This window comes from Lates calcarifer, unplaced genomic scaffold (genome assembly GCF_001640805.2).
Source record: "Lates calcarifer isolate ASB-BC8 unplaced genomic scaffold, TLL_Latcal_v3 _unitig_5709_quiver_1869, whole genome shotgun sequence".
Taxonomy (NCBI): domain Eukaryota; kingdom Metazoa; phylum Chordata; class Actinopteri; family Centropomidae; genus Lates; species Lates calcarifer.
The window spans coordinates 4,685-20,742 of NW_026117681.1; the positions used below are offsets into that span (position 1 = coordinate 4,685).

General features: G+C 37.6%; 1 protein-coding gene across 1 annotated transcript; it reads right to left on the bottom strand.

Moving 5' to 3' along the window:
* Nucleotides 1-9,965: 9,965 nt before the first annotated feature.
* LOC108875746 (CMRF35-like molecule 3) lies at nt 9,966-12,324 on the bottom strand. The gene is made up of 3 exons (XM_018664860.2): nt 11,181-12,324; nt 10,748-11,080; nt 9,966-10,123 (listed from the first exon to the last, which is right to left on the bottom strand). Exons 1-3 carry the CDS (start codon nt 11,221-11,223, stop codon nt 9,966-9,968), a joined length of 534 nt encoding a protein of 177 aa, XP_018520376.2. The 5' UTR covers nt 11,224-12,324.
* Nucleotides 12,325-16,058: the final 3,734 nt, after the last annotated feature.

Sequence of the window (16,058 nt, forward strand, 5' to 3'; positions counted from 1 at the left end):
GAAGAGAACATGACATAGATAAAATGTCTTCATTTAGTATAATTTTTTTGTTTCAGTTGAATTTATTGGATATCAGATTAATTGGTCTCTGAAAAATACTGTATTTCCATTTGCCCATGATTTGTTTCTAACCTTATAGGCTACAAAACTCTCCATGTGTTGCAGCTGTGTAATGATATTGCTTAAGTCAAAGGATGATCAAGGCAAAGGAATCTGTCCCTAAACACTAGTATTTAGATAAACAAGATTAAATCAGTTGATTTAATATAAAGGACTTACTGCAGATGAAGAACAGGACATGACACCTCAACATCCTCGTGACACTGGTAGGAAACACAGGAACCACAGCAGTGGCTGTGTGGTTGGAACGAAACTGTCCGTGTAGATGTGTGAACCTTTCATACATCTCATCCCACTTCTTCACACAGACAGCAGGGTTTAATGTTGGTGGCATGTGCCCCAGTATAAATGAGCTGTGTCCCAGTATAAATGCTACAATTAATTTTAACAACAATAAATGTGGATCATTGCATTAATTCAGATAATTACGGCATACTGATGGGAAAAGAATAGATGTATTTCTACTCAAACGTGTAGCGAGAGTACGTGTAGTAAGAGTATTAACTCCAAATAGTAGCTATAGCCCACACACACATTCTGCAGTGTATGTCACTGAGCGGCAGGTGAACACACATGTAGCTTCCTCATGTGTTGGTGCGCGACAGTGAGTGCAGTTTGAGGTTTTGGTAACGTGACACAACAACAGTCATATTTTATTTTTTTTTTAATTATTGAAACCCAATTACCTTATACTAACTAAAACATTATTGCATGACTTCTGTGGATGTGTGTTTGTTATTATTTGGATGGAATAGTTTGCTTTTTCTGCCATGGAACATGTTCAGAATGTTCATGTATCATAAAACTAATATGTTCATATACAGTCATTAATATCTAACTACTTGTACCAGAAGTAGTTTTAGTAGGAGTGTGGCATTGGTGTAAATGTGACCATACTGATGTGACATTGAACATAACGCACTGTGAGATGTTTCCATGGCCTCAGCAACACAATCAGTGCCATAACAGTTAACCACATTAAAACATTCATGGACTGAACTGTTAAGTTAATGAGTGTATTCTGCTGGTGTGGAAATATTGTTGCAAACAGAAAAAGCAGCATGATGAGAGTCACGCACACACAAACACACAAACACGTACATACAGGAAGAGGAAACTTTATCTGTCAGATGCTATGAACCATTGCCATTTCTCAATTTTTTTCTTTTCTTGACTTAAAATTCTGATACTTTCACTTTCTTACTGAGAAAAATTGGATATTTTCAATCTGACAAAATTGTATTATGTTTATGAAGCTTAGAAACATTCAGTAGTTTCTCTTAATGGCACTTGTTTTCTCAAAATGTCAGATTTATATTCAAATCATAATTGTTTCATGTGACTAGTTTAAGTTATTTCACAGCTTGAGTTATGATTTTGATCAGTCTAAGTTTTTACTTAGCCCACAGATGATTATGAATCTTTTACTTTTTGAAGATATTATGGGCTTGTTTTAGAAATACACAGGCATGCAGAATTTCTCCTGTGGATTAAAGAAAATGTAAAATCCTCCTAAATACTGTTGTTATGACTGGTTCATTTCACCTATGACATCAACAATCCCTTCTCTCCATTAATGTATTACTCTATGTATGTATTTTGCATTATAACCTCTACATGCTCTCATCTCGCTTTGAGTTTTTTTTAAATAGCTCACAGTTCCTCTGCACTACTTTCTTCACTGGAACATACTGTCACATTGCAAAGTAAAATGATAAATCATTGTATAACAAACCTGACAGCTACTGAAGCCACTGACAAAGTAATGACATTGTTACATTTGTTTATTTAATACAGGAAACTGTACTATTGTGTTGTTGCTAAAGGTCTATAGTATATATCCTACTCAAGGACATTTCAGTATTTAGCTGAAACATTTTTTGCTAAGAATGCAGGTGAAAAAATCTGAAATATTTTTTATACCACCAGTCCATTACAAACAATCGTGAGTCTAAAGGCAAACAAAGCTGTAAAAACTGTAAAAGCGCTTAATGTATGTTCATATACAAGGTCCTTATAGAATAAGTCTGCACATATAATAACATAAGTCTGATCTGCTTTTTAATCTGACAGTATAGAAAGGCTGGATCAGTAAATGAAAAATCATTGATTTGCTGTTAACTGTCACTTTACAAACTTGATATTTTTCAGGCCATAATTTGGGGACAAATGAGCAGTATGCAAAGTTAGACCACATTCATGCATACTGGTAAGTTGTTGTACCTATTTGCAGGTAGAGTAGACCTCTGTCAAAGTGAGTATCTGGCACAGAGACTCTTGTTGGTCTTCATCAACATCATCATCATGGTGCAGGGTGCTCTGCTGTGTGCAGGAGGCCAGGCTTGAGTACGCCACATCTTCTTGAAATTCATAAATCTTAATGAAAAAATCAACAAACGAATGAATACATAAGTTTTATTTGCACAGAGAAACAGAGGCTCCAGTGATCTGTCAAAACTTAGTCATGTTATTATTTTATGTGCAACGGTGTAAAATGAACTGCAGACCATTGTACACTTTGGTCCAGAAGACGATCACACCTACAGGCCATACAATGCAATGTGATATGAATACTTATGGACCTAAGAACATGACCTACAGCAGCACCTTCAGGTCAAATGAATAAACATGTCTTGAGGAGGTAGCTCAATGAAATAGGCTGCAAATGTTGAATGAATCTTATCATTTGTTTTGGGGCCTTCTGCTTTTCCCTTTCACTTGCGTGAACATCAAAATCAGTTTTAGACACTGTGAGCTTTACTCTACTGCCACCATCTGGACAAAATGTCACCCTTGCACATGACAGGTCTCATAACTGCTCAGCATATTCAATTACATTTTAATAAGTGCATTGCCTGTTTTCTATTACCACCCTCAGGTCAAACAAAAGGAGTTCATTCTGTCCTGTGTGTCTGTAATGCTGGAGTGTAATGAACATTTAGACATTTAGTTCTGTTTTCTTACATCTACAGCCTTCATCATTTCTTCTTCTTCAGAAATCCTCACCGTGTTTCTGTTCACGTTGACCCCAGCTCCTGTAACTATACAAATTTACAACATAGTAGACTGAATCGTAGTTAGTGTTCTACGTGTGTGTGTGTGTGTGTGTGTGTCAAAAATACCTTGCAGCTTGTAGTATCTATAAACCATGACAAGAACAATTGTCAGGCTCAACAGAGCAGCCAGAATTGCAGGAGAAGTAAGAAGCAAACAGTCAGTGGGTACTGTATGTGAAAAAAAGAGTTTCATTTACATGAATGATGCTAATGAATAATGTTAAAACATTATTGACAGATGCATTGCATTTATGTTTCATATTTAGAAAGTCAATGTCAGTGTCTGTGTCAGAAAACATATCATTCCAGAGTGCTAAATACAGTATGTTAACTTCTTTTAGGCCATACATGTTCTTGACCATAAACACTTTGGAATAAAAAATTCTAATGAATCCCACAAACATTCTTAATTTGTGCAAATACTGGGGTGTTAGGTTTCTGCCATGTTAGGATCAAATCTGTAATGTAAAAGCTCCATGAATGAGGTTTAGTGCGCACATTAACACACATGTACAGACACGTGTACCTTTGATGGATTGCTCAGAGATTTGTGTTGTTGGTGACCTAGCAGGTTCCACAGTGGTGAGAGGGGTCACAGAGCTGGTGTGCTGTGGGAGAACTGTCAGAGAACAAGACTCTTAGGGTCACTAAATCTACTCATCCTTTACCTTCATAGTAAATTAATTAAAGAAATGAAGAATTCAGTGCAATATGGTTTGGTAGATCTGTGACCTCTGACCTTTGACTTCCAGCTCAGCAGCAGAGAAAACATCCAAGCCAGTGTTTCTATGGACGCCACAAAGGTACGACCCAGAATCCTCTTGGGTCAAACTGGTAATGCTCACTGTGAATTTCCTTGACACCTTGTCATCAGTAAGTCTGAACCGTCCTTTTCGTTTGTTGTCAGAGGTGATTAGTGCCTGCTGCAGACATGTGGAGGGCTGCTTTCCTCTGCAGATGTACTTCAGGTTGTTGCGGTACTGAGAGTTATACACACAACTGATGGACACTGAACCTCCCTCATAACTTTGAATGTTGGTGGAATGATCACAGCAGCTGTCTGTCAGTGAAATAAACAACATCACAGACTTACAAGCACAGACACCAGATGTAGAATATATGAAGAAAACAATTTATCAGACAAAAAACAAACATGAAATCAAAAGGTTTGGTCCAAGGTTAGCCACCTACAGCTACATGGTACTGTACATGTCGCCATCTTCACTTATTAACAGAAGCCAGCTTTGATAGTAGAACACAGAGCTCAAACACAGGTAGCTGGTGAAGAAAGGGGCAAAGCTGAATATGTAGTAATTTGTGCACTAGATGGACGTCTGATGGGTTTATGTTGCAGTTTCTTTGCTGTTGTACCAGATAATCCCCAGAACATTTGTATATGCTCTGTTATCTGCCCATGCTAGTAAAAGAATGATTCTTCTTTTGAGTCTGTATGACGTCATTGACATCATTATGACACATATACAAACCATTTCCTCAACAAACTTGTGTTTATCTAACACTCCCTTATGCAATCATCAAAAATAAAACAAAACAAACTTTTTAAAAAAATGGTTTACTGTTTTATGTCAGCAGCGTAGCAACCTGTAGCATTGTAGCCACTCTCACCCTGGTCACCATGGTAAAAAACTGCAACATGATCCAACAAATCATCCAACACTTTGGGTAATCAATAAGCTAAAGAAGATTCAGTGTATTGAAACTGATCAATTTGCCTACCTGGCTCTACTTCCAGTTTTACTTCAGCAGTGTAGGGATCCATTCCAAGTCTGGTCACCCCACACCAGTATTTCCCAGCATCCACAGAGCTCAGATCAGAGATGGTCACTGTGAAGACTTGATTCTTGTTGTCATCATGAATGGAGTATCTCCCCTTCTCCCCTTCTGAAGTTCTGATCACAACATCATAATTTTTGGCACAGTCATTCCTGCACAGGTACTTCTCATGAGACGTATAACCTTCTTCATAGGGGCAGGAAACTGTAACTTCTCTCCCTTTGTATCCAGCTGCATGGATCACCTCTGCTGCACGGGTCACACGACTCAGAGCAACTGCAAGAAGAGAACATAGAATAGAAGCAGATCCTGATTTAATATGATCTTGATTTTTGATTTTTCACTGCATGAATACAAACATTTATCAATCAGGGCCTGTCTACCGGTTTCTAATCTTATCATGTGCTGGTTATATGATGGTGATAAGATGGTGGTTGTAACAGAGCATTGCAAAGACAAAGTAATCTGTATTGTATTTGGATAGAAATGTTCATTTAGATGAAAAGACTTACTGCAGAGGATGAACAGCAGGCTTTGAGGGTTCCACATCTTCATGATAAAGTAAGGAAAGCAGCTACAAACAACTTCAGCTGAATACCTTTATTCACTGTGAGAATGTGTGAGGTGTGAACACACAAACACCCTCTGTTTAATATTGAGAATACTGAGCCTTGCAATGTGTTCTAACACCTTGCAAATATGGAAATCACTACGTTTCTTTTCTTCATTTGGCCAATTTTGACTAATAGAGATAAATATAGCACTTAGTTGACTTAACTTTGTTCACCAAGGGAAAATAACAGTTCTCAGTTTGGCTTAATCACTTAAGTTTAGATAGAGAGAAAAGAGACAGAGTGAGATTCCCCAGTTAACTTTTTTACACCACATGTAATACAGAACATCTATATAGGGCTCTCTGCTTCTCATCATAGATATTTCAGTTTGACATGTGTTGGACTGATCTAATCATCAGAATCTGATCCTGTGACCTGTGATCATGATCTGCATCTTAAACCTCAGAAGTCTATGAGCTGCACTGTAAAGCATCATGGGGCCCGACTTCACATGTCTTCTGACCGAATGACATCAGTGGAAAAAAAAAAAAAAAAAAAACTGCATTAACAGATGGGGGAGTGTCCAGAAATCAGAAACGGGAAAGGCAGCAAGAAAGTGATATGTCTGGTCGAACACTTCACCCACATTTACATGACGTTCTATTTTGAACTGAGAAAAAAAAAAGTTTATGAGCTTGATGAATATGTATTTTGCTGATGCAAGTGTTCATGAAGCAGCTGCACACAGTTGCAAGGAAGAGTAATATATCCATATTTGGCAGAAGGGTCTAAAGATGTAGAAGGAGATAAAGAAAGTGTTATGGCAGCTTCCCCGTGTGTGTGTGGGTTTTGCTTCCCTGCAGGGGCGCGACGGGTTGCACTGGTCACACCTGTTTCATATCCACTCATCACTGCCGGATATCTACCCTGGTTCTCCAGCTACAAGCTGCCAGATCGTCTCAGTACCCTACGCGGTAACGTTCCGGCCCGAACTACAGAGTTACTCTGAATAATCTCTAGCGTTCACAGTGTTTTTCCTTTGGAGAAAGAAATAATTGTTGTTTGTTGTTCTTCGCCTCTGCCTAGCCCGACCAGCGCAGCCGTCAGCCCCTCGCCTCCGGATAAAACTCGGTGGCCAGTCTTTCCTGCACTTTCCGCACTTTCCCGGAAGCATCGGCCCGGCACCCTGGGCCACCCGGACCTGCTCCCCATTCGTCCAGTTCTCATCCCCTCCTTCCTTTCATTAATAAACCTCGGGATCTCATCACTCATCTGTGCCTTGGTTTTTGAGTCTGCTTTTAGGGGTTCTACCAATTGTTGCCGAAGCATGACAGAAAGGGGTGTATTCTCAGAAATGTAGGTGTTAAATCCAGAGTCACATTGATTATATAGCTCTGAAAAAACAAAAAACGCCGAACAAACAAAACAGACATGTATTGAGGCAGCTTTTCAATATCTTTACACTTCACTTGCTTTGCTACTTTGCTTTACCTTTTTAAAATGAAAGTTAATCAGCCATCCCTATTTGACAAATTTTTTTATATATTTACTGTGTCCATTTTCAGTTTTTGTTACATTTACAGCATATGCCTGACTGATTTAAGATATTTTTCTTTTCTATTGTTTGACCAATCTTTACATCTTTTTTATTTGATTACATTTAAAGGTGTTATTATAAAGCCCCTGCACATCAACAGTCCACTCGCACATATTGAGTTATTAAACCTCCAGTCAGGACTGTGTATTTTGAATTCATATTATTGAACAGCACACAGCACTTTTTTTCAAGGCAGACCTTTTGACTTGTCATAGCAAGAAAAGCACAGGTGTAACTGCTAACATCAGTCATGGCTCTGCTCCATTAAGTGTCTCATTAAGTTGATATACTGACTGACTGGTACTACCTTAACATTGTCAGGAAACGGCAAGGCAATTTTATTTATATGGTTCATTTTATTACATAAGAAGGGGCTTTACATTAAAATGCATGCATTAAACTTACAGAAGAATATAATAACTGAAGTACAGGAAAATGCCATATCAAAAGAAAATTGACCGAAAAATGGAAAAAAACAAAAAACAAAATACAAAAACATTTGAAACAATGTTCATACTGTATATACTGTCCCAGTGATATTCTGAGCACTTGGCTTAAGCAAATGTTGAAATTATTTAAGTTCAAACACTGTTAAATCTTTTGTTATACTAACATTACAGCATGTAACTGTGGCAAGAAATATACATAAAAACAAGCAAAGATTTACCTGTATATATACATCACTATGGAAGTGTATTGCTGCCACACCAGAAAAGAAAACTGGATCACTATCACATTATAATGAGATACAAACTTATCATGTTACAATAATATAATATAATATAATATAATATAATAGTAGTAATATAAAGTTTCACATTAAAACATGACTTATACAGGGAAGGCATTATGGATACAAGACCAAGGTGAAGTATGATGTAGCTTGTATCCATGGTGCCTTCTGTGGCCCTCCAGCTGATTAGTGAGAAATTATGTTACCTCCAGAGGGCTGGACTGATTCTTCTATGACCTGAAGTCTTTCACGTTATAACAATATAAGTTATTACATTATAATGTGGACCCTTTCACGTAATAACAGCAACAGATATTATAGTGTTATAACATGAGAGGTATGTATCTCTTAATAACGTGAAAATATCACATTATAACAATAAATTTTTCAGGTTATAATGTGTTTGTGATCTGTCTTTCTTTTTCTGATGTGGCAGCAATACACTTCCATACATCATAACATTCAAATGAAGATTTTATTAGATTAAGGAACTATGGATTGAAAGATGCATTTGAGACCATAAAGTTCTGCATTTGTAAATGTGATTTTGATTGGTGTTTTATGAAACACACATCACTAGCATATTTTTCTTTAAAAGAGCAATAAAAACAATACATTTGTGTGTGTTAATGGAAAAAATGCTTCATAAATCAAGCTTTTGAAAATAATCAAAAACAAACCTAGTTTTTAACTCAAACAATAAGAGGGTAGGACCATGGTATATCATATTTTGAAGATCATAATTTGGGGACAGATGTATATTGTTGTCGTTATTGTTGTTGGCTTTGTTTTAATTGGTATCTAATTCATTATTATTTATTGTAGATGTCCTGTGTCTCAGGGAGGGTTTCGTAGTCAGACTCATATTGCTCTCGTTTACCATTATGGTGCTGCTTCCAGAAATGCTGCTTTGAACGCCGTGCAACTTTCTGATTTTCATTCAACTGAAAGAAGAGTAAAAAACATGGATAAACAAAAATGAAAAATACATTAATATACTGTATGCAGTTACACAGATGACAAAACATTTCACAAATATAAGACTGCAATGACATTTATACTGCCATAAGACCAACACCTTCAGTTTGGAACACCATATTGGTAAAAAAAAAAAAAAAAAAAAAAGGAAAAAAAAAAGTTAAGCCTAACAATTCCAGCCTCTCTGAGCAATTAACAGGTTAACAAGTTTTGTTTTACCTCAGCCAAACCAAAAACTCCCTCTTTCTTCTGTGGTAATCCACATGTTTCTGTTGACTCCAGCTCCTGTAACAATACAGGTTTACAACACAACACAAGCAGTCAAGGTTATCTGATGTGTGTATACATATCATGTATATATATGTGATTGTGTGTACAACCGACCTTTGCAACAGTTGCTTTTACAAACTATAACAAGAACACATGTTGTGGTGAACAGTACAGCCAGAATTATAAGGACAATGAAAACAGCTGAGGTTTGAGGTGCCTCATCTGGGGGGAAATTGAGAAACAGAATATTAAAGATTAAATCAGCGCATATGAATATCTCATGGCTGAATCCCAATATGTGCAGTAACAGCCTTTTTCTGGTTCTGCACTCATACACAGACACACATATGTACCTCTGATGGGTTTCTCTGATATTTGTGACCTAGTAGGTTCCACAGAGATGAGACGGACCACAGTGCTGGTGTGCTGTGGGAGAACTATCAGAAGACAAGGTCTTAGGGGCACTAAATCTGCTCATTTAAAAAATGTTTATAGAAAATAAACTAAAAAAAAAAACATGTATTTCTAAGTAACATTAAAAGTACTCTGAATATGCGAGTGAACAAGAAAATGGACGCAAATTGTATTCTCATTCTGTTTTGCTGAAAACAGATATTTTTTTCAATAAAGTAATAGCTCCTTAATTAAAGAAATGAAGAATTCAGTGCAATATGGTTTGGTAGATCTGTGACCTCTGACCTTTGACTTCCAGCTCAGCAGCAGAGAAAACATCCAGGCCAGTGTTTCTATGGACGCCACAAAGGTACGACCCAGAATCCTCTTGGGTCAAACTGGTAATGCTCACTGTGAATTTCCTTGACACCTTGTCATCAGTAAGTCTGAACCGTCCTTTTCGTTTGTTGTCAGAGGTGATTAGTGCCTGCTGCAGACATTGTGGAGGGCTGCTTTCCTCTGCAGATGTACTTCAGGTTGTTGCGGTACTGAGAGTTATACACACAACTGATGGACACTGAACCTCCCTCATAACTTTGAATGTTGGTGGAACGATCACAGCAGCTGTCTGTCAGTGAAATAAACAACATCAGACTGTTACAAGGACAGACACCAGACACAGAAAACTAGCTCGATGCTACAATGATTTGGTGAACAGGTTTTTATTTGGCACCAAAATCTGTGTTTCAGTCACCATCATACTCTTCTATATACAGTATAGAAGTGACAATGTGACATATAATTTTTTTCTTTTAATTGAGGGACATAGCTTTAGTGAAATATTATACTTTTGTGACTTCATTTTGTTGTCAAATAAATATTTGATCTTTTATCTGAATCAGATTTAAATATGACATTAGTGTACATCATTTTTTCGACCAATTGGGCGACCATATTCCCACTCTAACTGGACCTTATTGTACAAAGACTAGGAGGTGTTGCATGCCCTCTTTAGATTTTCCTGTCAACTCTCTGTCTCAAATGTTTAACCGACACAAAAAAACAAAACTAAACAAACAAAAAAACTTTGTTTTAGAGGTTTATACCAAGAGAAGTGAATTTAATTTTTGCTTCACAGTCTTTAAAAAATGTGGCATGATGCAGTTGAAGGACATATACAAGTTGTACACATGGTCATTTACGATTTTTAATTCATCCATTAGTTTGTTAATTGATTAATTCATTCTTATACCTGGCTCTACTTCCAGTTTTACTTCAGCAGTGTAGGGATCCATTCCAAATCTGGTCACCCCACACCAGTATTTCCCAGCATCCGTAGGATAAAGATCAGAGATGGTCACTGTGAAGACTTGTTTCTTGTTGTCATCATGAATGGAGTATCTCCCCTTCTCCCCTTCTGAAGTTTTGATCATAACATCATAATTTTTGGCACAGTCATTCCTGCACAGGTACTTCTCATGAGACGTATAACCTTCTTCATAGGGGCAGGAAACTGTAACTTCTCTCCCTTTGTATCCAGCTGCATGGATCACCTCTGCTGCACGGGTCACACGACTCAGAGCAACTGCAAGAAGAGAACATAGAATAGAGCATAGACAAAATAATCTAGCAAAAACCCCCTTGTATTTTGATTTTAAAAAACATATTTAATCTGAGAGACTTACGGCTGAGGATGAACAGCAGGTTTTGAGAGCTCCACATCTTCATGTTACTGTGAGGAAACAGATAATACAGCTGATGTGATTCTAGAAAACTTAATGCACTGTGAGAAAGTGTGAAATTATTGTTTAACACAAACAACAGTGTTTAATGCTGAGAATATTACACCTCACAATATGTGTTAAAACATCATGTGAATGTAGAAATCTCTCAGTCCAGCCTCCAGACCAACAACTTGGTCAACCTCAAATTATCAAAGTTTTTTGGCTGCTGCTGACCTTCTGGGGACCTGAAACAGAAATCTAATATGGAGGCTACCATACCATACCACTATCATACAAAAATACAAATATCTTTATCTCACCAGATTGATGCCAGATTTCGATGCAACCACAAACAAAGGGTAGAAGTCCAGGATTTAGCTTTAGAGTGGGGAAAATAGGCTGCTGCGCAAAATTCAAAACTTCTCATTTAAGGCAACCACCTTCACACGCATGCAACAAACGAATGTCCAGAGTTATAAACACCTCCACACCCTCTGCACATCTTGGTAGCTCATGACCTACTGACAAAGTAAAGCCAAGTACCAAGTGCCAACCTAAATGCTACATGGATGACACTGTTTCAGTCACACTGGGCAGTATGTTTTGGATCTGTAACTGAACATTTTCATAGATGATGCGCACATAATGTATGGTGTTACATTTCTTGATGTCAAGAGCTATCAGTGATCTGCCTTCATGTAAATGTCTACAGTCCTCTGTAAAAATAAAAAATAAGGAAGTAACAGGAGGTCAATAACGTGTGACGCAGAGTGCTGTTCTGTGGCCTGCCTGAGAAAAGGTCAACTTTATGCATGTTATTGCTTTTCACACATGCAGTACAACATGTGTGCATCTGTTACTGTAGACTGGGCTTTGTAGAGGATTCTGCTACACATTTATTTATCTATTTGAAATGCATTTAGTGCTGACATCTGATAACATCGTTTTATATGTATTCTACATCAATGTCAAAGAAGTGATACTCTACAGTTTTCTTACTGTTAACTCATCTCACGAAAAGACAAGACTACTGACCAGTGCAGAATTCAGTACCTGATTAAACTTATTCAAAGTTATCATATAAGGTCATTTGTCCCTACCTTCTGACCCTCTACCCAAAAGAACATTTCCTGAATTAGTGAGTCACACTGTTGCACATTTAGACAGTTTTTAGAGTTCAGCTGCACTGCTTTTCTTATTTCTTTCTTATGTTAGGAAGTGAAGGCCACTAACAGTGTGTTGGTAATGTTTTCATTCCACCAATAATGGTGTGTTGTTTTTGGCTATGACTACAAACAGAAAACTATGACTATGTTTCTCATACTTTTGTTTATTTATTCATTTTTACAAAGGTTACAGATATACTGCTAAATTAAGTTTGGGGTTTTTCTTCACATTTTCCTACATGCCAGTGCAGATTATCAAACTGTTATATTAACACTAAGCAATCATAAGGAATGTGAAAGTACAAGAAGTGAGTAAAATCAAGTTGAAGCAATGAATCTGAGTACCAAATATATTTGATGGTTATTATATACCAGTTTTGTACAATCACAAAGAACAACCTAGTATAACAAGATTGAATGCTTGTTAGCCAGCTGTTTCAATCAAACACTCAGCTGCTGTGGTTGGCGTAAATTTGACTATCGATGTCTTCTGTTGTGGTGAAGTTTTGGTACACAGACTTGTCTTTGCCTGTATCATCATCGTGGGACATGTCCTGTGGCCTCAAGGAGGCCATGTCTACATAATCTTCTATGTCATAAATCTAAAAAAATAAAAATAAAAAAATAAAAATTAAAACACATATAAACAAATGAACAGGTACAGTTACACAGGTAAGAATGGTGGTCTATCAGACACACAGACTAATTTCACAATATCCTAGAAAGTGAAAATTCTTTTTGCGTCTCACAGCAAAGCTTAAAGATGCTGATGTCAGTCAGTTGGTTAGTTTGTCTGTCCAATACATCTCCACATTCCTCTAGGGGAAACTAGAATGGTTTGGACCTGGTCATGTTCACTTACATTCATCTTTACTCCTGCTTCAGCAGTGTTCAATGTGTTAATGTTCACCGTAACTCCATCTCCTGAAATAACACAGCACAACAAAGGACACCACAGTTATCGTGTGTGTGTGTGTGTCTGTGTGTGTGTGTGTGTGTGTGTGTGTGTGTGTGTGTATGCATATAAAACATACCTGGCACTCTGTTGCATTTGTTCTTATGAACCATGACAAGGAAAAATGTCAGGATCAACAGGACAACCAGAATTGCTGGTACAACATAAATCAAAATTGTAAAGTGAGGGACATCTGAAAAAAAGGAAATACAGTACAAAGTAAACACACTTGGTAGAAACACACATGAGCAGAAAAGTTCTCACGTCTGTTATCTGATGCACACAGCAGCAGATGTAACACTGTGTGTGTACCCTCACAGTATTTGGTGGTTTCATGTTCCTTTTCTGGTAATGTTGTTGTGTGTGTGTATTTAACACAGTGTTGGTTCATTACATGTACACACACACACACACACACACACACACACACACACACACACACATACACTTTTGCCAGGTTTGCTTGTGCTAAATGTTTCCACCACAGTGGTGGTCGAGCTCTCAGTGCTAGTCTGTGGAAAGACTGTCAAAGAAAGGACACACACTCAATTTTTAACTTTTCCCACAGACAAATTCAAAACATAAATCTACAAAAACTATTCAGTCAGTCTGTTTTAATAGATTTATTTACTCTATGTTCATTTTTACTCGTCTACTACTCATTACTCTCTTTTCATAATCGTAGCTACTAACAGCTGAATCTTGGTGTAGTTTCCAGGACTCCACTGTGAGTCTGAACCACACCAGTATGTCCCAGCATCATCTGCTTTCAGCTCTGTGATCGTCACTGAGAAAGAGCTACATCCTTGTATTAATGATGAAATTTCTCCTTCTAATTGGTCTGGAGTACTATAAGTGGTCGCCTGAGGCAGAGGGGCCGTGAGAGAATTTTCCTGTCTTTTCCTGTCTTCCCCCTCTGAGGCTAGCCTCGAAAGGGGAAATATGTAGTGTCTGAAGGTCTACATATGTTTTTACTCTCTTAAGAATGTTTGAAATTCTATGTATGTTAACCTTTGGGGTTCATGTTTAGGATAAGAATCAAGAATGTGACACCTAGACTAGTAGGGGTTAAAGGTGAGGGTTTTCTCTCCCTTATCTTCTTTCTTTTGAACGTGAAGGCATTAAATAAGGTCCAGATGTTTCTTATGGACCATGTAAACAGCCAATGTATATATACTGGTGTTTAGAGCTGTTAGGCAGAGAGATCCATATTGGCTTGGATCTCTCACAGGCTACTGCAGTGCTTGTCCGATGCTGAACTACTTTGTAATAAACTTCTATATACAAGTAAGTCAGTGTCAGCGGAGATCTTCTCTTCATCATCTTCACATCAACATCACCATCTAATATACCACAGCTGCTAAGAAGGTGTATTCTAACCTTTTGTAAATGCAAGAATGGCTGAAGCTATTTGTAAGTAAATCGCTATTAATGCAAATGTTGGCTATGTAGTGTTGCAAAAACATTCATATAGCACCTTTAAACATTTAATAGTAATTAAAATTACGCAAATTGTATTCTCATTCTGTTTTGCTGAAAACAGATGATTTTTTCAATAAAGTAATAGCTACTTAATTAAAGAAATGAAGAATTCAGTGCAATATGGTTTGGTAGATCTGTGACCTCTGACCTTTGACTTCCAGCTCAGCAGCAGAGAAAACATCCAGGCCGGTGTTTCTATGACGCCACAAAGGTATGACCCAGAATCCTCTTGGTCAAACTGGTAATATTCACTGTGAATTTCCTTGACTCCTTGTCATCAGTAAGTCTGAACGTCCTTTTCGTGTGTTGTCAGAGGTGATTAGTGCCTGCTGCAGACATGTGGAGGGCTGCTTTCCTCTGCAGATGTACTTCAGGTTGTTCTGGTCCTCAGACTCATATGAACAACTGATGGACACTGAACCTCCCTCATAACTTTGAATGTTGGTGGAACGATCACAGCAGCTGTCTGTTCAGTGAAATAAACAACATCAGACTGTTACAAGGACAGACAGATATATCTTGATCTATATTTGAATAAAAGGACCCATCCATCCATTTTCTATACTGTTCAACCTTAAGGGTCAGTGGGTCCCCCCCAGACAGGTCGCCAAGCTGACATATACAGACGAACAACTATTCACACTCAGTTTCACACCTGGGCAATTTAGAATCATCAAATACAAAATCCACACAGGTACAAGGAGAACATGGAAACTCCACATGGGCTACTGGGATTTGAACTCGAAACCTGCCTGTGAGGCAAGTGCTAACCATTGAGTACAAGCAGCAAACACAGTATGAAAATACTGGACTTTTTAATTTTAAATAAATACAGAAGTATCATTAAATAACATAGTTAAAGCATCAAAAGTTAAGTGCTCACTATATACAGACAGAACAACCCTCAATCTGGAGCAATTATATACTTTATAGTCTGCTCTGCAGTTTAATCTAAAACACTGAATCAAAATTTAAAGGATGAACATCTGTTTTGAGGATAACATATTAATCTAAAACTAACTATGTGCCAGTTAATATAGTAGACCAAAACGTATTTAGTATTTACCTGGCTCTACTTCCACTCTTACTTCAGTGTAGGTATCTTTTCCAGTCCTGGTCACCCCACACCAGTATTTCCCAGCATCCACAGAGCTCAGATCAGAGAGGGTCGTTGTGAAGACTCTTCTCTTTTTGTCATCATAGATGGAGTATTTGTTCTTCTTTGCTTTTGTAGTC

What these genes read in the sequence shown, in the direction of transcription:
- LOC108875746 (XM_018664860.2), bottom strand. Translation starts at nt 11,223, where the DNA reads ATGAAGATGTGGAGCTCTCAAAACCTGCTGTTCATCCTCAGCC. An exon ending in CCTGCTGTTCATCCTCAGCC is followed by an intron (nt 11,081 to 11,180) that starts GTAAGTCTCTCA and finishes CTCTTCTTGCAG; the next exon opens with TTGCTCTGAGTCGTGTGACC. An exon ending in AAAACTGGAAGTAGAGCCAG is followed by an intron (nt 10,124 to 10,747) that starts GTATAAGAATGA and finishes TTTCACTGACAG; the next exon opens with ACAGCTGCTGTGATCGTTCC.